The 27,390-nt window shown below is 34.0% G+C and overlaps 1 protein-coding gene and 1 long non-coding RNA gene across 2 annotated transcripts in view; both read left to right on the forward strand.

The window, feature by feature from the left end:
• Window positions 1-6,793: 6,793 nt before the first annotated feature.
• LOC127700998 (pleckstrin homology domain-containing family B member 2-like) overlaps window positions 6,794-27,390 on the forward strand; it is a 28,134-nt gene continuing 7,537 nt past the window's right edge. Inside the window, exons 1-7 of the mRNA XM_052204760.1 lie at window positions 6,794-6,882; window positions 9,097-9,143; window positions 11,997-12,112; window positions 13,989-14,152; window positions 15,540-15,567; window positions 16,653-16,815; window positions 26,772-26,960. Of these exons, the coding sequence (XP_052060720.1) occupies window positions 9,101-9,143; window positions 11,997-12,112; window positions 13,989-14,152; window positions 15,540-15,567; window positions 16,653-16,815; window positions 26,772-26,960 (703 nt within the window). The 5' untranslated portion in view covers window positions 6,794-6,882; window positions 9,097-9,100. The remainder of the gene's footprint in view (window positions 6,883-9,096; window positions 9,144-11,996; window positions 12,113-13,988; window positions 14,153-15,539; window positions 15,568-16,652; window positions 16,816-26,771; window positions 26,961-27,390) is intronic.
• On the forward strand, window positions 19,078-21,191 carry LOC127701006 (uncharacterized). The gene is made up of 2 exons (XR_007981793.1): window positions 19,078-19,862; window positions 20,446-21,191. It is a non-coding gene; the product is annotated as an uncharacterized LOC127701006 (long non-coding RNA).

Consider the following 27,390-nt stretch of genomic DNA (forward strand, 5'->3'; position numbering starts at 1 on the left):
ATATTGAAACTTCGTAACATAAGGCATCTATATACAAAGTAGGACGGATCCAGGTCTTCTACCTTCTGAAATATTAAGTTTTTAAGTAGTTAGCTAACGCCGGATCACTATCCCTATGTCGAGCTTTCTGCGACAGAAGTCGCAGGCTCGACAAAAACTAAACACTGACCAATTAACCATCTAAATGAGATCAAGGTCATATGTATCCTGCCAGACATCATGTACGTTATGCAATCATTCTATACACCAAACAGATCTGACCTATTACTTATTGTATCTGATAAACTGACAAAACCATAAAAGCTTAACATTGACTAATGAACCATCAAAATTAGTCCATATTACTTATAGTGTCTTGAGAAATAGACCAAACCACAAAAACTAAATATTGTCCAATGACCATGAAAGATGATCACAGGAATCCTGCCACTACACCTTACATTCATGCCACACACCAAATACATCTGATCTATTGTTTATATTAAGGTATTGATAATTCACTTGGAAGCCGAGTCAACATATACTCCCACAACACTTACCAAGGAGGAAATCCTGGATAATCATAGGTATGTTCTATGTTCCTTTAGAATGTCAACCAAAGATGAAGAACTGGATCTTCCTTCACTACACCTTAACTACATAAGTGTCCTTACAAACCACGTTATATTGCTGGGTCTTCCAAGTGCTCCATGAAACCTTATTCTAAATTATTAACATCAATTTTTTCAGCAATCAAAGCCAGGCTTCAAATGTATTGCGAAACTACCTATTCTAGAGGTGGCGTGAATCAGATGTGGATATAAAAAAATTCCAAAGATCTTTTAGAGTACATACAATCTAAGAATATTTCATCCTGCATTAGTATTGAAACATTTGGCTTTTCTACACTTTACACAAGTATTCCCCATTCCAACCTAAAAGAAAATTGAAAGAGTTTTTCCTGCTTTCTTTTGTAAAAAGAATGGCCAACGTAGATACAACTATCTTGTCTTAGAGAGGGATAAATCGTACTTTGTAAAAAATCACTCTGATTCAAACGAACAATTTTCTGGAAAGGACATTATCAAAGAGGGACGAAAGATACCAGAGGGACAGTCAAACTCATAGATCGAAAACAAACTGACAACGCCATGGCCAAAAAAAAAGACAAACAGACAAATAATAGTACAGATGACACAACATAGAAAACTAAAGACTAAGCAACACTAACCCCACCAAAAACTGGGGGTGATCTCAGGTGCTCCGGAAGGGTAACATGTGGCACCCGTCGTGTTGCTTATGTTATTACAAATCCGGTAAATAGTCTAATTCGGTAGGTCACATTCGTGAAAAGGGAAGGGTATTGTAGTTACGACATAAGGAACATATCCGATATCATCTGTGAAACGGTTATTCCATAACGGTCAACCAACTCGTGATGGCGTCCGTAAAATTTACGAAGGGATGATTTCAACTTCACCATTTGGAACTCTTGGTTTAATAGCTTCCTTGTGAGCAGCAATCCTCCATCAAGGAAATCATGATAGGAAATACAAGCCCTGGAATATCGTACAAATTGGGAGATATATACTCCGTATGCAGGCGCTATTGGAATGTTGCTACATAGAAATGGAAAGTTCACAATTGGGAAATCATCTCTTTTGTCGTAAAGTTTTGTTTTCAACCAACCCTCATTGTCAATTTCTAGATGTAAGTCAAGATATGAGGCAGACTTAACTGTATCTGTAGTATCCTTCATCTCTAGTTCGATGGGATAGATTCGTTCAACATAGTCACCAAATTTTGTATTATTTAGTGAGAGAACGTCATCTATATTAGCGGAACGTAAAGTTAAAGGATATTGCTAACTTCTTATCTTTCTTCCTAAGAAGTTCCTGTATGAAGTCATCCTCATAATAATAAAGAAACAAGTCGGCAAGAAGAGGGGCACAATTGGTTCCCATTGGAATTCCGACAGTCTGTTGAAAAACACGTCCTCCAAACGTTACAAATATGTTGTTAATCAAGAAATCAAGCATCTTGATAATGTCAGTTTCAGAGAATTTTTTGTTTGAATCAGAGTGATTCTTTACAAAGTAGGATTTATCCCTCCCCAAGACAAGATACTTGTATCTACGTTCGCCATTCTTTTTAATGAAACAAAGTAATACCAACTCTTTCAATTTGTCTTTTAGTTTGGAATGGGGAATACTTGTGTAAAGTGTAGAAAAGTCAAATGTTTTAATACTATTGCAGGATGAGAGAGTCTTAGATTGTATGTACTCTAAAAGGTCTTTGGAATTTTTTAGTATCCACATCTGATTCATGCCACCTCTAGAATAGGCAGTTTCACAATAACTTTGGAGCCCGGCTTTGATTGCTGATAAAATAGATGTTAATAATTTAGAAAGAGGTTCGTGGAGCACTTGGAAGACCCAGCAATATACCGTTGTTTGTAAGGACACTTATGTAGTTTAGGTATCCAATACAGTGATGGAAGATCCAGTTCTTCATCTTTGGTTGAAATTCCAAAGGAACATAGAAGCTTGATTTCTTGATTGACCACATATTTGTTACGTTTGTAGGCCGAAACAATCGGCATTCCCATGGGAACCAACTGTGATCCTCTTCAAACATGAACTTCTTAGGAAGAAAGAAAAGAAATTAGCAGTATCCTTTAACTTCACTTTCCGCTATATAGATGATATTCTCTCACTAATTCAAAATTTTGTGACTATGTTGAACGCATCTATCCCATCGAACTTGAGATAAAGGATACAACAGAGATACAGTTAGGACTGCCTCATATCTTGACTTACATCTAGAAATTGGCAATGAAGGTTGGTTGAAAACAAAAACTTTACGACAAAAGAGATGATTTCAGATTCCCAATTGTGAACTTTCTATTTCTATGTAACAACATTCCAGCAGCGCCTGCATACATAGTAAACATCTCCCAGTTGATACGATATTCCAGGGATTGTATTTCCTATCATGGTTTCCTTGAGAGAGGGTTGCTGCTCACAATTAAGGAAGCTATTAAACCAAGAGTTCCAAAGTGGTGAAGTTGTGAAATCAGCACTTCGTACATTATGAAGACGCCATCATGAGTTGGTTGGCCGTTATGGAATATCTGTTTCACAGATGACGACGGATATTCTCCAATTGTCGTAACAACAATCCCGTCCCCTTTTTCCCGAATGTGACCTACCGAATTAGACTTCTCACCGGGTTTGTACTTATATGATCAAGGGTGCCACATGTGGAGCAGAATCTGCTTACCCTTCCGGAGCACCTGAGATCACCCCCAGCTTTTGGTGGGGTTCATGTTGCTCAGTCTTTAGTTTTCTATATTGTGTTTTGTTTACTGTTGTTTGTCTTTTTTGTTTTGCCATGGCGTTGTCAGTTTATTTTCGACTTATATGAGTTTGAATGTCCCTTTGGTATCTTTCGCCTCTCTTTTATAGTATCTGAGAAACAGACCAAACCACCAAAACTTATCATTGGCCAGTGAACCATAAAACTGAGGTCAAGGTCAGATGAAACATCACAATCATTCAATACACAAACAAATATAACCTATTGCTTACAGTATCCAAGGATTTAAATCCTTGCAGTATCTCAGATATGATCGAACTTGATCACGAAAACTTAACCTTGATCACTGACCCAAAGACAAACAACAGTATAAAAACACAACATAGAAATCAAAGACTGAGCAATACGAACCCCGTTACACCACCAAAAACAAAGTATAATCTGCGCAGAAAATAACATATATACAGAGAAAATGGATTTTTATGCAACGGGTCCTATTTATGCCCTGAAAAAAAGAGATAACAAAAAATACAGCAACACCAACCAAAAAAAGCGCTATTTGAGTATATCTGCAAAAAAAAAAAAAACAGCAGATATTTAAAGTACCAGAGGATAGCGAAAATTGAGCAATAGTAATGTCGATTACGGTGCACTAATCAATTTTCCCGAGGAATGATGTATAGTTGCATAAAACACCTTTAGGCGAGCTCTTCTCGATCAAATAATGGAAACGTTTCCTTGTGTGTGTGTATACTATCCGGCTGATCGTTTCTTTATATTGATACTAATAATACTAATATTTGTAATTTCCTCATGTCAAGCATATCAATCAAGTAACAGATATACATACAATACAATATAATTCTGATGATTAAAACAAATAACAAACAATAATTGTGCAATAATAAAGGAGGGAGAATCTGTCCATACGGATACCGGGATAGTAGGATAACATCAAATATGCAAAAAATTATTGTTAATTACATTGTTGGGGTCGAAATAGAATACTTATAGCTGATCCCTTGATAAATGGAACTGTTTGAAAAGATCCTTCGTTTCAGTTGATATTTTAGAAGAAGATCTGCAAACAATACCTCTTTTGAGCTGATCCCATGAGGATTGAAAGTCTGTCTGAAAAGATCGATTGATTTAACTGGTCCATTGATAATTGAGATTGTTTGAAAGAATCCAGAAAGGATCCCCTTAAAAGACTTTTTAAGAGATTGCCTTTAAAGATTCCGCGTGTTTGCTGTTCTGGTCAATAGAAAATTTTCTGGATTTTATGAAACAAAGTCATTCGAAACGAAGTTTGTCAGAATTTGTTTGATGTAACGAGTATTGAGCGACTATCTGAAGTTCGCATTTTAATCTGAAAGAAAATGAATAGTGCAGATCTAGATTTATAACGTGTTGTTTTCATTTTTTACAGCACTGGGTCGATACCTCTGCTGGTGGACTATCAGTCCCCGAGAGTATCATCAGCTCAGTAGTCAGTACTTCGGTTTTGACATGATTAATAACAAACCTTTCTAAATTTGCCCGTTTATAAAATTTGAAATTATAAAGAAATTAAGGTTTCAACTTCCTCAGACAAAGTTGGCCTTAGAAGAATTTGGCTATTATTTTAGGTCATTTTTGATTATATAGCTCTTCAACTGTTTCGGATTTATACATCCTTGGCTTTCAAATATTCGACTTTGGGCGTTCCTGATGAAGGTAAATCCAGAAAAGCGATTCGGATGAATTAAATTTATAACGTGTTGTTTTCATTTTTTTGCACAAGTGTAATCCTCTAGTTTAAGTAAAGCTATCTAACATTACACAGTTCTCCTAAAATGTCTCGTCTAACAGTAAAAAATAAAGAAAACAGTCACAGTTCTATAAAAGGAAAATAACTTCAGTATGAAAAGGGCCCAAATGTAAGTAATGAGTATCTGAAAAATATATTTGGTTTTTGTGGCATTACTATTTTTGCATGGGGTCTTGTAAACCCTGAACAGCTATACCAACAACCATGTTTGCCGGTAAGCCTAATTCATCTGTTTGTTTGATTACCCTTGCTTCATAATCATACACAAAACATTAGTGTCCAATGATGTTTTGTCAGGAGAAAATCTGTTTAAGAAAGCTTGTTTTAAATCATTGAATGTACGAATAATGACGTCAGTATTGAAATACCATTGTAAAATATTTTCTCCCAACTGAAATGGAAAAGCTGTGAGAGCCGCTAATGCTGGAATTGAATGGTATTAAACCCATTGTAAAAAATAATGTCCACCATTGTCTACCTGATTGTTTTTTTTCAGTTAATTTATCTAGTGTAATATCATATGGAATTCGCGCAGTTTGTACCAATGGTTGATGACTTGCTATTGGGTTATGATTTAATTCATGATGGTTGCAAATTTTTTATGTTGAGTAGTTGAAGTTGTTGGCTGGTTTGATATATTTTAAAATTGAAAACTCAGAGCAGCTGTTTGCTACTGTACGTTTTACGTTAGATCTGTATTAACTTGTGTTCATTGTTGTACCAAATCCTAATCATGCCCCTTGTTTTGCACTTATCTCCTTGGGTTTTTTTATTTGAACTAGTACATTAGTTCTGTCTTTTCGTATGCCATGGGATTAGTTGTTCCATTGTCTTTGGTACTGGACACAGTCTGGTGTTGCAACTCCAGTCATATCTTTTAGCTTTGTCCTTTTTCCAATCGGCGTTCCTGGTGCTGTTAATTTCGGATTAAATCTAATCAAGTTGTCGTTCGTCTTTGATCTGTTATTTTTCTTGTATTGGTTCTTGTCTGATTTCCACTTCACTTCATCCTCCGGAGATCATGAGCGTGTCCTTCAACAATTTTTATATACAAATTTCTACATGTTCTAAAAATATTTCTCTTACATAAGGTATAAACATAAGTCCATTATTTGGGCCTTAGTAATGGACTTCTGGTATGCTATGTTTTGATAAAATTACCAATACAATTTACATGATTCACTTGTTTACTCGACCGGGACCCTCTGTGCAATGGCTTACTTTCCTATCTTCAAGTTGTTTATATATTTATTCGTCATCAGTACTAATTTTTAACAGTTTATTTGTCTATTATTTTCTATTTCACGGATTTAGAAATGACTACATCAAATTTGTGTTTTGATACACGTCTTGGCAAAAAGATATTCGAAATTACCGTTTGAATGTAAATAAAGATGTGGCTTGACTAATTTCATCATGTATATTTCGTCCCAGAAATTCAGGAACATACATTCCATTCTCAATTTTATATAAATGAATTCGAACTTTACTTGGCTTTCTGATTCCGAATCATTAAGTAGTGACACGCAGATTAGCGTGTGGATACCGTTCGCCGTCCGGGCTCATGGTATCTTTTTAACGAACCAACACTAGTCCATGTCATCCATAATTTCTCTCACGATTGCATTGCAATCGGAAATTGCTATTTCCGAACCACTCGGCATTCACCATATCGAATGTTAAATCTAGAGAGAGTGAATCAACAAAGATTTTTTTACGACAACATTTCCCCAATCTGTCCTTATAGAGTCAGAGATATCCTTTCGGAAAACTGTGTAAGTCCGAACGCAAAGTAATTTGTCATTTTATTAATTTTCATTTGGACTACAAAAAAAAATAAACGAAGCCATGGATAAAAAACCCAAAATAATGATTCAAAATCATGTGGGATACAGTCTAGCCATGTAGTATCAGAGAAATATGTGTATATATATATCATTATATGTTTCTGCTAGCATTTTGTAATTAGTAAATTACCTCTGTTTAAAAAACAAGGGTCTATTTCTGACAGGTTGGACAAGGATAAGGGGAAATGAATGAGGGAACCTGGGGAAGAGGGGGAGCTTGAAGTAAAATTATTTGGGGTAGTGAAAAACCACACATAGACCTTATCGCTATTTGAAAATCTGCACCGCTTGATCTGAGAATTTGCACCATTTGAACTATTGACGTCATACAACAATCAATTTTCCATTGTGACGTCAGTTATTTTCTACTGTGACGTCAAAATTTTACGGTAACTTTTGTGATGTCAAGTAATGGCGGACAAATAGCGATAAGGGGTATTATAGGTTTATGTGAAAATTATCCTAAAAACCCTATGGATAAATCTATAGCATCCATGCTGAATCTACCGGATTATTAGGTCTGTTACAATACACCTTTTTAATGATATGATTGTCGTATCGTGATACAAGGGTGACATTCATAATCAATACCCAACCTTGAATTAATACATGTACTAAATTATGTAGTCTAACAGCAAACTACCTTTATTCTGGGTTTTTTTTGTTCACCTGCTGTTCCTTAAGTGTTGCTAAATTCATAAAGAATATGATTTTTATTTAACCAATATTTGTAGTCTCCCAATGACTCAGCCCTGCCTTTGAAACAATTAGTAACATGAGTTTTGAATTGCCGATAGAAAATTATAACTCAGAATTTATACGGACTGGAACCAAACCGAAATATAGATAAAATGAATTGAAAATAGACCAAGCAAAAACATTGCAGTTCATCGATTCTTCAGTGAATAGATTCACCACTCCTGATTATGAAAAGTATATACCTGATATTATATTCATATGTCATTAACAGCTTTTAAATTTGAAATTTTATTTGAAACTGTGTGGTCACTGGTGTGAAGTGAAGTAAGTTTAAGTTAGAAGGAAATGATAAACTTTTATAAGGAGTCTGTTGTCTGCAGCTTCAAACAATAAGAAATTGAACGATCTGATATGTCGAGCTTGTAACTTAAATATAGCCATTATTTAATTACTTTAACTTCATTTTGTACCCTGAGATCAAGTGAGTTGATAACGCTAAAAGAGTTATATGTGTGGTTCCAGTTACATCCTGAAAAAAATATGGTCAGATGGTTGGCATGTAAAAAAAATCTTTTATTAGATTGTCAAAATCCACAAAGAATCTTACTTTCATGGAGTGTGGTTCTGGTATTATAAATGCCCTTGCCATTCAGAATTAGTTCCATTTTTAGCCGTAGTGGACACTTCTAATGGGAATTCAGATGACAGTTCACATTCCACAAAATGGGATCGTTCAAAATTTATTTTTCAGAAATAAAAAAGAAATTCTAGGATTGAGGGTTTTAACAAGAGTCGGTCAGTTAACTGGCACCATTCATATTTTTTGTTGGGCATTATGAAGTATCTACTGGCATCAATACAGATCCTATTATATATTACAAGTGTATTCAGAATAATTTCTTCTTTCAATATATATATATATATGTTCACCAACACGTTTTCGTACCGGTCAAAATGCTAATTTACTTGACCTGGTTTTTACAAATGAAGAAAACATGATGACCAAAGAATAAATGTATACAAACTGATTCATCAGTGAGGAAGAGTGACCATTGTATGTTAAAATTTTTGATTTTTGTTGTTATCTGAATAATGAAAAGATTTCAGGTGATCGTTTTTCATATTTTAGAGGTAAATAAAATGTAGGAGATTTAGGATTTATCTTATACAATTTATGTTGATAGAGACCAAATAAAATGTAAATTTGATGTTTTGAGTGGCATATTACCATCTGCCATTAAATGCAGTGTTTGTCCATTATGTATATTTTGGCAGTTTACATTTATTACACTGAAAATCCTGTTTATGACTCTAATGACCTGAAACAGTAAGATTACTATTGACTTGCACCATGACAATAAGTGGAAAGGATTAAATTGTCATGTTACCAAAATACTGACATATCATATTAGATATTAGATGGGTTTTTGTTTATATTTCCAGAAATATGAATAGTATTGTAAAAAGTGGATACTTGAAGAGACATAGTAGTAAGTATTAAACAGACAAAACATTTCTGTATGTCTACTCTTGGTAAAATTAAACAGTTGAATTATTTCTTGTTTCCAAAAAAACTGAAACACAAGATGTAGATGTAGACAATTTGAAGCAGGAGTAGTATACAGATGCTCCAATCTCATAAATCCAGTAACTTCAAAAAACAAAAACCAAGGGAATCACATGATCTCTAAAAGGAGTGACCTAGAAGCTTTATATTATAATATATTTTGTATTGATGTATAATCATACTCTCCTAAAGGAGTGACCTATAAGCTTTATATTATAATATATTTTGTATTGATGTATAATCATACTCTCCTGAAGGAGTGACCTAGAAGCTTTATATTATAATATATTTTGTATAGATGTATAATCATACTCTCCTAAAGGAGTGACCTAGAAGCTTTATATTATAATATATTTTGTATTGATGTATAATCATACTCTCCTGAAGGAGTGACCTAGAAGCTTTATATTATAATATATTTTGTATTGTCACTATTGATGTATAATCATACTCTCCTAAAGGAGTGACCTAGAAGCTTTATACATGTATTATAATATATTTTGTATTGATGTATAATCTTACTCTCCTAAAGGAGTGACCTAGAAGCTTTATATTATAATATATTTTGTATTGATGTATAATCATACTCTCCTAATGAAGGATAATAAAAATATTTTATTAGGACCTCATTTTACTTGTTGACTCTGCCTTTTTTTTTACCAAATAAGAAAATTAGTTCAGTTTCAAATTTGACTGTTGAAGTAGATCTGAACCCTTTATCGGCATGCTATTTCTCTCATTTCAATGTTGACAAATTTGCAAGCTAGAGGGACATTGCTTTATCTTCAGTCCTTTTATATAATTGAGATAAGTATTCAACAAGTGGCTTAAAAATAACTCATCAAAAAAAATCGGACTTTTTTAATTCAGTTTTCAAAGAAAGTCAAACAAACTATAATATAAATAAAAGGAAAAGTTGGATATATGTATATATGTCTTCAGCAAATTATAGTTATTCAATAACTAGCCAAAAAGAATATTCATATTATGAATAGTCTCTTTTCTGGATGATGGTATAATGCACGGATGCTTGAATCTGATCTTTGATTCCTCCAGTCCTGGTACACCTCCAATAGGGAGAAATCTTCTTGTGTCTTTTAAATGTTTTTCTACACAGTGTTTTGTAGACTGTTGATTGCCTTTTCATCGTTTATTGTTTTGTTGCCATGACTTTGTCAGTTTGTCTTCGACCTTTGAGTTTTTAATATCCCTTCCCCTTCTTTTGTATTATTGCTGGATTTTGTCACCATTTTTCAGAGTTTAAATTTAGTTCCTTTGATGATGGTGGTTAATGTTGACACTGAGTATTCTGTTTGTTTGACCATTTATCTTATACAGAGTTTCCTATGAGGAGTTTTTAACGATGCAGATGGTGCTACATGTTGACACTTAATCATCTAATTATTTATTTTATAGAAAGTTTCCTGTGAGGAGGTTTTAACGATGCAGATGGTGCTACATGTTGACACTTAATCATCTAATTATTTATTTTATAGAAAGTTTCCTGTGAGGAGGTTTTAACGATGCAGATGGTGCTACATGTTGACACTTAATCATCTAATTATTTATTTTATGGAAAGTTTCCTGTGAGGAGGTTTTAACGATGCAGATGGTGCTACATGTTGACACTTAATCATCTAATTATTTATTTTATAGAAAGTTTCCTGTGAGGAGGTTTTAACGATGCAGATGGTGCTACATGTTGACACTTAATCATCTAATTATTTATTTTATAGAAAGTTTCCTGTGAGGAGGTTTTAACGATGCAGATGGTGCTACATGTTGACACTTAATCATCTAATTATTTATTTTATAGAAAGTTTCCTGTGAGGAGGTTTTAACGATGCAGATGGTGCTACATGTTGACACTTAATCATCTAATTATTTATTTTATGGAAAGTTTCCTGTGAGGAGGTTTTAACGATGCAGATGGTGCTACATGTTGACACTTAATCATCTAATTATTTATTTTATAGAAAGTTTCCTGTGAGGAGGTTTTAACGATGCAGATGGTGCTACATGTTGACACTTAATCATCTAATTATTTATTTTATAGAAAGTTTCCTGTGAGGAGGTTTTAACGATGCAGATGGTGCTACATGTTGACACTTAATCATCTAATTATTTATTTTATAGAAAGTTTCCTATGAGGAGTTTTTAACGATGCAGATGGTGCTACATGTTGACACTTAATCATCTAATTATTTATTTTATAGAAAGTTTCCTATGAGGAGTTTTTAACGATGCAGATGGTGCTACATGTTGACACTTAATCATCTAATTATTTATTTTATAGAAAGTTTCCTATGAGGAGTTTTTAACGATGCAGATGGTGCTACATGTTGACACTTAATCATCTAATTATTTATTTTATAGAAAGTTTCCTATGAGGAGTTTTTAACGATGCAGATGGTGCTACATGTTGACACTTAATCATCTAATTATTTATTTTATAGAAAGTTTCCTATGAGGAGTTTTTAACGATGCAGATGGTGCTACATGTTGACACTTAATCATCTAATTATTTATTTTATAGAAAGTTTCCTATGAGGAGTTTTTAACGATGCAGATGGTGCTACATGTTGACACTTAATCATCTAATTATTTATTTTATAGAAAGTTTCCTGTGAGGAGGTTTTAACGATGCAGATGGTGCTACATGTTGACACTTAATCATCTAATTATTTATTTTATAGAAAGTTTCCTGTGAGGAGGTTTTAATGATGCAGATGGTGCTACATGTTGACACTTAATCATCTAATTATTTATTTTATAGAAAGTTTCCTGTCAGGAGGCTGGAATAATGTATGGGTTGTGTTATACAATGACAGTAGTTTGTGTGTTTATAAACGACAGGGTGATAATGAGATTAAAGCAAAGGCTTACATGAAGGTAAGATTTAGTTTATGTTACGTTTATTGGACAAAAGCAAAAAGTCATTCTACACATAGCACCTCACAAAAATCATTCTACACATGGGACCTTACAAAAGTCATCCTACACATGGGACCTAACAAAAGGTCTTTTGACAAATGGAACCTTACAAACGTCATCTACATGTGGGACCTTACTAAAGTCATTCTACACATGGGATCTAACTAAAGTCATTCTACACATGGGATCTTACAAAAGTCATTCTACACATGGAACCTTACACAAAGTAATTCCACACATGTATGACATGGGACCTTACAAAAGGTCTTTCTACACATGGGACCTTACAAGAGGTCTTTCTACACATGAGACCTTACAAAAGTCATTATTCACATCAGACCTTACAAAAAGCCATTCATCACATGGAACCTTACAAAATAATTCTACACATTGGAATGTAATTATCTTCAGATAGGAACATATTAGAACCTTACATTGTTCGCTATTTTTAAGTCATTTCTCATCTTAAATGTAAATAATAAGTTCTATGAATTTTCTTCATATATTCCTCTCAAGTATTTGCTCAAAAAAAGAAGAATGTGAATTCAGCAACTGAATCTTGAGGATTCTTGACAAAAATGTACAAGAATTTCACCTTTATTTCTAATTTTAGAAAGTATGTTAACACTTTGCCTATGAAGAATATACAGAAGGGATGTAAAATAGACTGGATATACCTGCTTTTTTTAACTTTTTACAAATGTTAGATACAGCAGTCATATCTGTATGTCCACACTTTTATTTCTAATTTTAGGAAGTATGTAAACACTTTACCTATGGAGACTTTACAGAAGAGATGTTAGATACTGCAGTCATACCTATGTCTCCACACTTTTATTTCTAATTTTAGGAAGTATGTAAACACTCTGCCTATGGAGACTTTACAAAAGAGATGTTAGATAATTTGATATACCTGCTGTGTAAAGCTATAAACAAATATTGGAAACTGCAGTCATATTTGTATGTCCACACTTTTACTTCTAAATTTAGGAAGTATGTGAACACTTTGCCTATGGAGACTATACAGAAGGGATGTTAGATACTGCAGTCATACCTGTGTGTCCACACTTTTATTTCTAATTTTAGGAAGTATGTGAACACTTTGCCTATGGAGACTATACAGAAGGGATGTTAGATACTGCAGTCATACCTGTGTGTCCACACTTTTATTTCTAATTTTAGGAAGTATGTAAACACTCTGCCTATGGAGACTTTACAGAAGAGATGTTAGATAGACCTGATATACCTGTTGTGTAAAGCTATAAACAAATATTGGAAACTGCAGTCATATTTGTATGTCCACACTTTTACTTCTAAATTTAGGAAGTATGTGAACACTTTGCCTATGGAGACTATACAGAAGGGATGTTAGATACTGCAGTCATACCTGTGTGTCCACACTTTTATTTCTAATTTTAGGAAGTATGTGAACACTTTGCCTATGGAGACTATACAGAAGGGATGTTAGATACTGCAGTCATACCTGTGTGTCCACACTTTTATTTCTAATTTTAGGAAGTATGTGAACACTTTGCCTTTGGAGACTATACAGAAGGGATGTTAGATACTTGGAGACTATACAGAAGGGATGTTAGATACTGCAGTCATACCTGTGTGTCCACACTTTTATTTCTAAATTTAGGAAGTATGTGAACACTTTGCCTATGGAGACTATACAGAAGGGATGTTAGATACTGCAGTCATACCTGTGTGTCCACACTTTTATTTCTAATTTTAGGAAGTATGTAAATGCTTTGCCTATGGAGACTTTACAGAAAGGATGTTAGATACTGCAGTCATACCTGTGTGTCCACACTTTTATTTCTAATTTTAGGAAGTATGTAAACGCTTTGCCTATGGAGACTTTACAGAAGGAATGTTAGATAGACCTGATATACCAGCTGGGTATAGCTATAAACAAATGATAGCTATACCAGTCAAACCAAGTCATAAGGCTAAGGTCCTGTGGTTTCTGTGTAGGGATGAGGCAGAACTGAGGTTAGTAAATAAAAAGATTCTCTATGGTAGAAAACTTGAGTTGGTTCAGCCAAATCACAAAGCAAAGGTTCATTAGTTGACATTCAGATCATGTTGTTCTCCTGGTGAGTGAGTGTAGGGATAGAGAACTAAAATATGTGAAACCAAGTCACATGACAAAAGTTGAGTGTATATATAGAACTAAAATATGTGAAACCAAGTCACATGACAAAGGTTGAGTGTATATATAGGACTAAAGTATGTGAAACCAAGTCACATGACAAAGGTTGAGTGTATATATAGGACTAAAGTATGTGAAACCAAGTCACATGACAAAGGTGAGTGTATATAGAGAACTAAAATATGTGAAACAATGGACAGGAAAGATAGATAACTGAGTAAATATAATGGACAGGAAAGATAGATAAGTAGAGTAAATATAATCAAGTGATAGGAAAAGATTGAGAGAACAAAACCAAGTTTTATCATACATGAAGCTCCATAAGGGGGCCAGGACACCCCCCCCCCCCCACACACACAAATCTGCCTCTGAAGATAGATGCCTAAAGTAAAGTCAAATGGCAAAGATTCAGTGAAGATATAGAGAACTAAAGTCATTAAAACAAAGCAGCATGAAAAAGATTGAGAGACGAAAATCAAGTCATATGGTAATTGATACATCAACAAACATGCCATTGTTGCTTTTAAAAATGGAAAATCAGGGTTAAATGCAGTTTTTGGGGTATATCTCAAAATCTTAAGCAGTAAGAGTTAAACTGACATTGATAGAAATGATCAGCAGTGAAGGTCTATCTTCTATGGAATTTTCAGAAAAAATCAGACAACAAATTTTTAAATGTCCATTTTAAGAAAACTTCACAGTTTTATCTTATATCTCAAAAACTAAAGCAGTAAGACAAAAATAACCAGCTAAATAAGTCAACATGACCAAAATTGTCATTTGACCACTTATAGGAGTGGTTGCCTTCGAATGATGATTTTGCATTTTGTCAGAAATTATAGAAGATACAGATAATCTTGAAATAGTAAAATTGTTCAACCTAAAAATCTCAAAAAAAAAGTTGAGTGACCAAAATTGTTAATTTATCCCTTATAGGAATTAATGGCCTTAAAGGATGATGTTTACCCCTTTTGCATTTTTTGCAGAAAGTATATAGTAGAAATAAAGAATTTTTAAGTAGTAAAAATGATTAACAAAATAAGATCACAATATTTGGTGGATTTCTTTTGCAGAAATTGTAACAGATAGAAAGAAAATGAAAATAGCAAAAATGTTCAGATAAATTAAATCTACAAATAAGTTAACCTGGCCAAAATTGTCCATCAACCCCTTATATTTGCAGAGGCCTTTTGTAAGATAATCTACAATGTCTCATCTTTTTTTCAGTGAATGGATGCAAGCAATATGCAGTACTGTAAGTTAACATTAAACAATGAATAAGTTGCACTATTTAGTACAATATAGTAACAAATTAAATCATACATCCACCGTGAATACAAGATGGACTACATTATATTCAAATTTGATTACTTTTAACAACAGTTTGATTTACAGTTTATACTTGACGCAGAAATTAAAATTGAACTAGAATTTAAAAAAAACAGCAATAAAAACTGTAAATAAAGGGGGCACAAAATAGTTTGACCTTTTAGAATTTAACCAGACACAGATGTAGCATGTTCACTTATTGCACATGTTGCAGTTTTATAATCCAGATCTAGATGTTACAACAGCTTATTCATTGTATTCAGTGCTGTAAACAAGATCTAACTGGATTTGACTGTAACAAATACATGTAGATTGCAAGCAGTGGCAGATACAAGTTCTAACTGTAGTGACAACAAGATCTAACTGGATTTGACTGTAACAAATACATGTAGATTGCAAGGAGTGGCAGATACAAGTTCTAACTGTAGTGACAACAAGATCTAACTGGATTTGACTGTAACAAATACATGTAGATTGCAAGCAGTGGCAGATACAAGTTCTAACTGTAGTGACAACAAGATCTAACTGGATTTGACTGTAACAAATACATGTAGATTACAAGCAGTGGCAGATACAAGTTCTAACTGTAGTGACAACAAGATCTAACTGGATTTGACTGTAACAAATACATGTAGATTACAAGCAGTGGCAGATACAAGTTCTAACTGTAGTGACAACAAGATCTAACTGGATTTGACTGTAACAAATACATGTAGATTACAAGCAGTGCCAAATACAAGTTCTAACTGTAGTGACAACATGTAAAGTGCTGTTATCAAGATTAATCTTTTATGATAAAAAGTAACAAAGAGCTACACTAAGTTCATAGGATATAAATTACTAGTTGACTTTTATGTTTATTCTTTAACATCTGTAGGCTGCAGTACCACTTTCTTTGAATTACGATACAAATTGTACATGTCATAGTCTATTTCTTTCTGAGAGCAATCCATTAAATTATTCCTTTAGAGATAAACCTTTAATTTTACAGCATTTAATTCTTCTTTACAGCTCCCTCAACCAAGTTCTAATCAACAGGGTCCACCACCCCAACAGCCCATGCATCAACAAGCTCCAGTCCACTCAGCACCTCCACCATACACACCTGGACCAGCTCCATATCCTGCCCAGGCTCCAGGAGGTCCAGCTCCTATAGGATTTGCTGGTTTAACAGGTATACAGATAAGGCAACATGAATCATGAAGGTGAACCTGTCAAGAGTATTTCATTAACTAGTCATGAATCATGAAGGTGAACCTGTCAAGAGTATTTCATTAACTGGTCATGAATCACAAAGGTGAACCTGTCAAGGGTATTTCATTAACTGGTCATGAATCACAAAGGTGAACCTGTCAAGAGTATTTCATTAACTGGTCATGAATCACAAAGGTGAACCTGTCCAGGGTATTTCATTAACTGGTCATGAATCACAAAGGTGAACCTGTCAAGGGTATTTCATTAACTGGTCATGAATCACAAAGGTGAACCTGTCCAGGGTATTTCATTAACTGGTCATGAATCACAAAGGTGAACCTGTCAAGGGTATTTCATTAACTGGTCATGAATCACAAAGGTGAACCTGTCAAGGGTATTTCATTAACAGGTCATGAATCACAGAGGTTAACCTGTCAGAGGTTTGTCATTAACAGGTCATGAATCACAGAGGTTAACCTGTCAATGGTTTGTCATTAACAGGTTATTAAACACAGAGGTTAAGCTGTCAAAGGTTTGTCATTCACAGGTTATTAATCACAGGTCAATCTGTCATTGGTTTGTCATTAACAGATCAAGAATTAGTGAGGTTGACCTGCCAATGGTTTCTCATTAACAGGTCATTAATCACAGAGGTTAACCTGTTAATGGTTTGTCATTAACTTGTCATTAATCACAGAGGTTAACCTGTCAATGGTTTGTCATTAACTGGTCATTAATCACAGAGGTTAACCTGTCAATGGTTTGTCATTAACAGGTCATTAATCACAGAGGTTAACCTGTCAATGGTTTGTCATTAACTGGTCATTAATCACAGAGGTTAACCTGTCAATGGTTTGTCATTAACAGGTCATTAATCACAGAGGTTAACCTGTCAATGGTTTGTCATTAACAGGTCATTAATCACAGAGGTTAACCTGTCAATGGTTTGTCATTAACTGGTCATTAATCACAGAGGTTAACCTGTCAATGGTTTGTCATTAACTGGTCATTAATCACAGAGGTTAACCTGTCAATGGTTTGTCATTAACTGGTCATTAATCACAGAGGTTAACCTGTCAATGGTTTGTCATTAACTGGTCATTAATCACAGAGGTTAACCTGTCAATGGTTTGTCATTAACAGGTCATTAATCACAGAGGTTAACCTGTCAATGGTTTGTCATTAACTGGTCATTAATCACAGAGGTTAACCTGTCAATGATTTGTCATTAACTGGTCATTAATCACAGAGGTTAACCTGTCAATGGTTTGTCATTAACTTGTCATTAATCAGTATTATAGATGCAATTGATAAGCATTGAAAAAGAAACCATGAGCCTGGAGGGCGAATGATTTGTTTTTCCTGAATCAACGCTTATCCATTGTGTCTCTAACTTTAACTGTTGTTCTGATGGCTTTTCAAAATTAAAGCCTTTTCTTAATTAGTAGGTATTGTAAGAGAGTTTAAATAACCATGTTCAACTATGCTTTAATAAATTAAAAGTTCACAAGTAATCAGAGAAATACAAATATAACATAACATGTCTGTCTTTGAATTAACACACGTATGTTCACTACTAAGTTACTGTATTTGTATTTGCATTAGTAAGTTATTTTTGAAAGAAATGATATACTAACCTCTCATCTGTAGAATATGAAATTAACCTTAATTTTAAGCTAAAAAAAGATTTCACTAAATTCTGTTGCTGACGTATAATGATGATGATGATGGATGGCTGCTTAAAGTCCAGCGGCAAATTAATATGCATATTCAGGTTGAGAACATGTTAATGTAATATGAGTATTAACCCTGCTTTGTACTAGACCGGCACGCTGAGCTGGATTTTAACGTGCTTGTTCACAAGGTAACAGTCTGCAGGAAGACATTTCACCTTACCTGGACACATTATTCTGACTCCGCGCCAACTCTTACTCCTTAATGCAGCGTGCTCAGCGGAGAAGCAGCAAATACCAATTTTAAAGTCTTTGGTTTGACCTGGCTGGGGTTTGAATTGCGGTGGTGCTGATGTATGAAATAAAATAACCAAATTTATTAAATCCAAGTAAAATAGATGACATTACAATCATTTGAAAATACTAAGACAATTCTTCTCTATAAAAATCACCTACAGGGTTGTGATCAGAAAGTTTTTAAAACCCTAAAGAATGTATAGACGAAAGAGAATAATACATATTGACGTGTTACAATTTTACATATATCATAAAATAAAATCACTTTATTTTTAAAGGCAGTGCTTTAATGCCTTTCTAGTTGCCGGGTTAATCCTTCCTTCCGCGATATCCAACTTATCTACGTGGGGGGTCATTAGGCTCCAAGTAGATCCGGAAATGTTGAATTCTCTCCTCTTCTTATTGTGATATAAAATGTTTTTTGTTTCATTTCATTTACATTGGGAAATAGAGAAACGATCATTGTGTTTTGTTAGTTTTAAAAACTTTTGATATATTTGTATTTTGCATTATAAGCAGTCAACCGATTGACAAACTAGAATTATTTGAATTCCGTGTGGAAAGAGCTCGGGTTAATTTCGAGTGTTATCTGCAATCTAGATGTTTATAAATCATTTCAGTCGTTGATATAATAATTAAGAGTCGACTGAACATTAATTATATTATACAATTTAAAGCGCATTTCTGTTTATGCACGTGAACCCGTCTAACGTTATTGTTATTCCGCAGTTATATAAAGTAGCAAATTATCGTTCCTGAATAGGTGGCGCCGTGGTAGCCGATCCTGTTCCTCAACTTCCGGTTTCTGCACTGTGCAACTATTTCAGTTACATTTTAAATTAACGATGCCAAGTACTTGTTGTTGTGTACCTGGATGTCATTTAAGAGAAGGACATGCATTTCCAAATGACTTAAAAAGAAGGAAAAGTTGGATCAACGCCATGGCCCAAACGCAGATTGGACGAGAACACGATTTCATCGTGGAGTCCATCTCAATCAGCTGTTGTTTGCAAGGCACATTTTACTGAAAAAGACTACGTGCAGGAAACTATTCATGGTAAAACTCTATTTTCTTTTTGAAATATATAGTTATATATGTAATCGCCATGCGAATAAACCAAAGCCTGTTTACAACCGCAATTATCGTTTTAGAATAAAAGGGGGTGGTTAATTCAAGACGTCATAATTTTTTGGATTACGATTCAATGTGATCTGTTTGAGATTTTTTGGTGATTGCTACAGTTATAATGATTTCTTACAAGAGGTATATCATACAGAGAATTATTTTAGCACTAATTATGCTAATGTAGTAATGACAGGAATGCATAAGCTACAAAAAAAATATATGCCTCATAGACTTTCTTGAAAAATATCAATGGCAATGTTAACAGGAACAAAACAATGACATGCTCTCATCAATATTATAGTTATTTAGGTACAAACAATGTACGTTTGTTGCATAAGTCTCTCATTGTTTGTCCTTTGGATTTACATAACATACATTGAATCAGGCAAACATAGTTTTATCCAGATTGTAATGAATAAATCTAGTTAATATTTCGCCAGGTAATACAAAGTATACATTGCTAATGGAAGTTCATTTAATTATCAAAAAACTAATGTTTTATAACCTTTTTCAGGGCGCAAACCCACCATATGTACAGAGACCTAAGTCTACTGCCATTCCCAGCCTATTTTCCTGGACCAAGCAAGAGACTGAATCGTCCGCAAAAAGAAAAATCAGGGCAGTTTCCTGTGAAAACAAAAGAACTAAACTTGATGAATATTGTAGTAGAAATCTAGAGGAAAGTTTTGATTGTAAAGTTGGTTTTCCTGAAGAAGTCATTCATACTGCAGAAAGGATTTATGACTGTCCACCACCAACTGCTGAGCTAATGTTGAGCTTCAAAGATGGAATTACGCAAACACCATCAATGTCTATGTTTTCAGCAGAGAATTTTGAAATGAAGACACGTGACACAGCCATGCATTTTTATACCAGTTTAGAGTTGTATACTAAATTTTTATTTGTTTTGACCACACTTGGTCCAACAGCACATAATACAAAATGTAGTTCAATTATGTGATCCAGGTGACAGTGTGATGGCAGACAAAGGTTTAAATGTGCAAGATTTGTTTGCTAACTTTTTTCAAAAAAGAAACAGAATTAGTTCCAAAACTCTTATACGGGATAGAAAAGTCTCCAATTAACATGTGCACATAGAGCGAATTATTGGACTTGGCACAACATACAAAATTCTAACAAATCCTATGAATGGAACTGAAACAAAACTTTCATCTGAAATAACATTTAGTTGTTTTATGTTGTGTAATTTTAAAACTTGTATTGTGCCAAAGGATGCAGAAATAAAAGTGACGCAATGAATTTTGTTCTGATATATATATATTTATAATTACATGCACATGTAAATTGTAATGCATATAAAAATAAGGAGATGTGGTATGATATTCAGTGAGTTTATCGAACTAAAGTGCATAAGAAATGGGTTTAAGCAATTACAGGTGTTACTGTCACCGTACAATCTCCAACAATGAGAAAAACTTGTACCGTGTAAAAAATTTCAGAGATCTTACCACTAAGTTTTGTTGTCTCACCTTGACTTTGGTGAATTGTTTAGATCTGTTGATATAAATATAAAAAAAGAAGATGTGGTATGATTGCCAATGAGATAACTCTCACAAGAGACCAAATGACACAGAAATTAACAGCTATAGGTCACAGTATGGCCTTCAACAATGAGCAAAGCCCATACCGCATAGTCAGCTATAAAAGGCCCGAAATGACAATGTAAAACAATTCAAACAAGAAAACTAACGGCCTAATTTATGTACAAAAAATGAACGAATATAACAAATATGCAACACATAAACAAACGACAACCACTGAATTACAGGCTCCTGACTTGGGACAGGCACATACATGTACATACAGAATGTGTCGGGGTTAAACATGTTAGCGGGATCCCAACCTTCCCCCTAACCTGGGACAGTGGTGTAACAGTACAATATAAGAACGAACTATACAAATCACTTGAAAGAGGCTTAACTCATCAGATGGATAAATACAAATACAAGTGGATGTGGTCCGGTAGTTGTACATCCAAACAAGAAAAAGACAGAAAGTACAGATCTGAGAGTACTTGCAGTTACTGACAGCTAGTTCAAAGCCACTAACAACTGATATAAAAATCTTGCATCTAAGACTAAATTATCAATCCGTAAGCTCCCTTTAGAATTTTATAAATTTTAGATTTTACATTTCTGAGTTATGGTGTTTTATTGGGATTTTCCAGTTTTTGTCGAGCCTGTGACTTTTGTCGCAGAAAGCTGGACATAGGGATAGTGATGTGGCGGCGGCGGCGTTAGCTTACTTCTTAAAAGCTTTATATTTTAGAAGGTGGAAGACCTGGATGCTTCATACTTTGTATATGGATGCCTTATGTTACGAAGTTTCCGTCAGCCACATGTCCAATGTCCTTGACCTCATTTTCATAGTTCAGTGACTACTTGAAAAAAAAGTTAAACATTTTTTGTAATGTTAAATTCTCTCTTATTATAAGTAGTAGGATAACTATGTTTGGTATGTGCGTACCTTGCAAGGTCCTCATGCCCGTCAGACAGTTTTCACTTGACCTCGACCTCATTTCATGGATCAGTGAACAAGGTTAAGTTTTGGTGGTCAAGTCCATATCTCAGATACTATAAGCAATAGGTCAAGTATATTCGGTGTATGGAAGGACTGTAAAGTGTACATGTCCAACTGGCAGGTGTCATCTGACCTTGACCTCATTTTCATGGTTCAGTAGTTATAGTTAAGTTTTTGTGTTTTGGTCTGTTTTTCTTATACTGTATGCAATAGGTCTACTATATTTGGTGTATGGAATGATTGTAAGATGTACATGTCTAGCTGGCAGGTGTCATTTGACCTTGACCTCATTTTCATGGTTCAGTGGTCAAAGTTAAGATTTTGAGTTTTGGTCTTTTTTTCTAATACTATATGCAATAGGTCAACTATATTTGGTGTATGGAAATATTTTATGATCTTTATGTCAGTCGCGCAGGTTTTATTTGACCTTGACCTCATTTTCACAGTTCATTGCTCTGTTAAATTTTTATTCGCCCGTTTACGGGACGTATTATGGTATACCGTTGTCCGTCCGTCGTCAACATGTCGGACATTAACTCAAAAATGCTTTTACCAATTTGCATAAAACTTTGGTGAATTGTTTATATTTATTGACGTGAGCTCCCTTTCATTTTTTATAAAATTTAGATTTTACGTTTCCGAGTTATGGGGTTTTATTCATTAAAAAAAGGGGGATTTTCCAGTTTTCGGACAATAAGTCAAGAATGCTTTCACCAACTTGCAAGAAATTGTGGTGAATTGTTTATATCTATTGACATGAGCTCCCTTTCGATTTTTATAAATTTTAGATTTTACGTTTCCGAGTTACAGGGTTTTATTCATAAAAAAAGGGGGGATTTTCCAGTTTTCGGACAAAAACTCTAAAATGCTTACAGCAATTCTTATGAAACTTTGGTGAATTGTTTGTGTGTATTGATGTAAGCTCCCTTTAGAATTTTATAAATTTTACATTTTACATTTCTGAGTTATGGGGTTTTATTCATTAAAAAAAGGGGTGATTTTCCAGTTTTTCGAACAATAACTCAAATATGCTGTCACCAATTCTCATAAAACTTTGGTGAATTGTTTATATCTATTGTTGTAAGCTCCCTTTTTATTTTCATAAATTTCTAATATGACATTGAGAATTAATTGAACATTATTTGTTTATAGTCTGACAACAGGTTTACTAAGTATTGCACAACAGCAAGAAATCTTTAATTGCATATTCAATTCATATAACCAATTTCAAGATCTTTGACTACATTTATTCAGAAACCTATAATATGTCAAATATTTAATTACAATCCAAATTCAGACCTGAATCAAGCTTGAATATTGTGTCCATTTTTGCCCCAACTGTTCAGGGTTGGACCTCTGCGGGCGTATCTAGTTGTGTTTTGGTCTGTTTTTCTTAAACTATAAGCAATAGGTCAACTATATTTGTTGTATGGAAGAATTGTTAGCTGTACATGCCTGCCTGGCATGGTTCATCTGACCTTGACCTCATTTTCATGGTTCATTGGTCAATGTTTAGTTTTCTTGGTTAATGTTAAGTTTATGTGACAGTTGTAATAAAGCTTTATATTAAGGACTATCAACATAATATCAGTGATTAGTAAAGAAGGCGAGACATTTCAGCGTGTGCACTGACAGTGCCACTGTTGTTGGACAACAACTCAAAAATGCTTTAAGCAGTTCGCATGAAACTTGGGTGAATTATTTATAGCTATTGATGTAATCTCCCTATAGATTTTCATAAATTTCAAATATGACATTGAGAAGAAATTGAACTTTATTCTTTATAGTCTGGCAACAGATTTATTAAGTATTGCGCAACAGCACAGTTTATTGCACAACAGCAAGAAATCTTTAATTGAATATAAATTCAATTCATATAACCGATTTCAAGTTCTTTGACTACATTTATTCAGAAACTATAATATGTAAAATATTTAATTACAATCCAAATACAGACCTGTATCAAGCTTGAATATTGTGTCCATTTTTGCCCCAACTGTTCAGGGTTGGACCTCTGCGGTGTATCCAGCTGCGCTCAGCGAATCAGTTTATTTCTTAATTAAGAACTCCTTTTTTCATTCATAAATTACTTTAAACTTGGAAATATAATTTTGCTTGGAGTTATAGTTTCTAAAAAAGTATTGTCATTGAAAGAGTTGACATGTTGCAATGTACATTTATTCTACATAGTTCTATGGTACCAAATCAAAAGTTTATATAAAAGAAAGAAGTCAAAGGTTTCCCATCACAGTTTAGTTACATACATTTTTTTTGTACCTGAGGTCGTTGAATATAGATCATTATATAAATAAGGAGATGTGTTATGATTGCCAATGAAACAACTATCATCCATACTTACCAGTAACAAACCACATTTGCAGAGTTGAATAAAATACAGTTGATAACATTTACTTATTTCTAAAAAGAAAATGCCTGACTATTTTAAACAGTATTTGAATATCAATTATATGGTCATTTTTATAAACTTCCTGTTACAAAACTTTGAATTTTTCGAAAAACTAAGGATTTTCTTATCCAAGGAATAGATTACCTTAGCCGTATTTGGCACAATTTTTTGGAATTTTGGGTCCTCAATGCTCTTCAACTTTGTACTTGTTTGGCTTTATAACTATTTTGATCTGAGCGTCACTGATGAGTCTTATGTAGACGAAACGCGAGTCTGGCGTATTAAATTATAATCCTGGTACCTTTGATAACTAATATGACTATAAACATAGATAAAAAAGGTACAAACTGGATATAATGCACAAGTTCATAAACAAGTGAGAACAAACGCCTTCATATAGTGCTCAGAATATGACATTCATAAAACTTGTTCAATATCATTAGAGAACTCTAAATCTTAAATACTGAAAGCCACCTCTGATAAGTACACTGTACTATGCAAGATAATGATATAACTGGACTAAAAATACACACAACCTGTAATTAACTGCCTTTACAGCGCTTTCGCGCTTTGATTTTAGGGTTGTGGAGGTGTACTCAACTATTTACATGATCTTTCAAAATCGTAGTTATCAATCATCTTTGAGTCAGTTCAAAAAGAATCTAAAACTGCACAATTGAAGCTGTGATACTGTGAATTTATGTATTGAATGTCCTTCTAAAAAAATGGTCTATATATATTTGGCGTCCAGTAAGTACAGCTGCTATTAGATAATATTTTAAAGCAGCTGTTATAAAATCATCTGAACATATAGTTTACACTAACCATACACATTTGTAATGCCTTTAATAAATATTAATGAAAGAAAAAATAAAAGAAAAAATGCTATTATTACAAAAATATCCACAATAACATACAAAATAAGAAAAATGGAAAACTAAAGGAAAGGGACAACAAAGAGAAAACAGGGATTCGAACCTAAACCAAAAAATCTCTAATTCTAACTTGACTCTACAATTCATTCATCTAAACCTCACGGCTACCAACTTTTACTGTACGATTGTCCACTATGTATATATAAAGGTACAAGCCCTGTGTGTCCGTATTACCGATGCGTATCATATGTTCATTGATATATATAAAATAGACATCTAAATTGCAACCCATTGGTAGCCGAGAGGTTTCGTCGTTGTGTTGATGTCAGTCATACATAACAGACATCAAGGAGGGGTTCAATTCCCAGTGAAGGCATATAAAATTAACAAAAGTTTAAGGTAAGTTTTTAAATTAATTCCATGAGTGAACAGAAATCAGTAAATTAGCCAATTCAAACTTATTGAAATCAAGCACACAAAGGAAACAATTGAATATAGTTTGGTGAGTCCATTTCAGGGACAGATTCAGAAAGCATCAATTCTAGAAAAAGAATAGCCTGATGTCATGACAAGGGTTTAACAGAGGTTAACCTGTCAATGGTTTGTCATTAACTGGTCATTAATCACAGAGGTTAACCTGTCAATGGTATGTCATTAACAGATCAAGAATCACAAAGCTTAATCTGTCAATGGTTGTCATCAGCCGCTTTGGTTTTATAAACTGTGGTTAGAACACACATTTTGTTTGCTGATTGGTTACTCTTAATGGCTGACGGTAGCCTTATCATTATGGTAGAAAAAACAAAATCAAACAAATAAAGACCAGGATGTGTAACACAGCTGATTTACTATAATTTTTTATAATTTATTTGTATCCTGAAATTTTGAAGTGTGTATACAGACATTTGTTTTTAGATATTATACATCTTAACTTATAATTATTTCTACCAATTTTCAATTTGAATATTGTGCTCTCTTCCATCAAATGATATGCATTAATATATTTTTTCATTACAGGTGGTCCTCCCCCTAGTGGATACCCTGGTTACCCACAGCAACCAGTAGCTCAGCCTTATCCTCAACAGCCTTACTCACAAGGATATCCACAGAGTTATCCCACACAACAGTATGCTCCTCCACCGCAACCTGTATACCACCAGCAAGGGTATGCTCCACCACCACAGGGATACAGTCAGCCTCCTCCAGGTAGTTATACAATTAGCCTATGCTCAACCACCTCAGGACTACAGTCAGGCTCCCCAAATTACATAAACCTTCAGCTACAGATTCATTAGTCTCCTTAGGTAACAGTTTACTATTTCACAAGGTAACAGTCCTCTGTCTTATAAGGTCGCAGTCTACTGTCTCACAAGGTGATGGTCCACTTTTATATAAGATAATAGTCTACTGTCTCACAAGGTAACAGTCCTCTGTCGTATAAGATATCAGTCTACTGTCTCACAAGGTAACACTCCTCTGTCTTATAAGGTAACAGTCTACTGTCTCACAAGGTAACACTCCTCTGTCTTATAAGGTAACAGTCTACTGTCTCACAAGGTAACAGTCCTCTGTCTTATAAGGTAACAGTCTACTGTCTCACAAGGTAACAGTCCTCTGTCTTATAAGGTAACAGTCT

Source organism: Mytilus californianus, unplaced genomic scaffold (assembly GCF_021869535.1).
Source record: "Mytilus californianus isolate M0D057914Y unplaced genomic scaffold, xbMytCali1.0.p SCAF_5, whole genome shotgun sequence".
Lineage (NCBI taxonomy): Eukaryota > Metazoa > Mollusca > Bivalvia > Mytilida > Mytilidae > Mytilus > Mytilus californianus.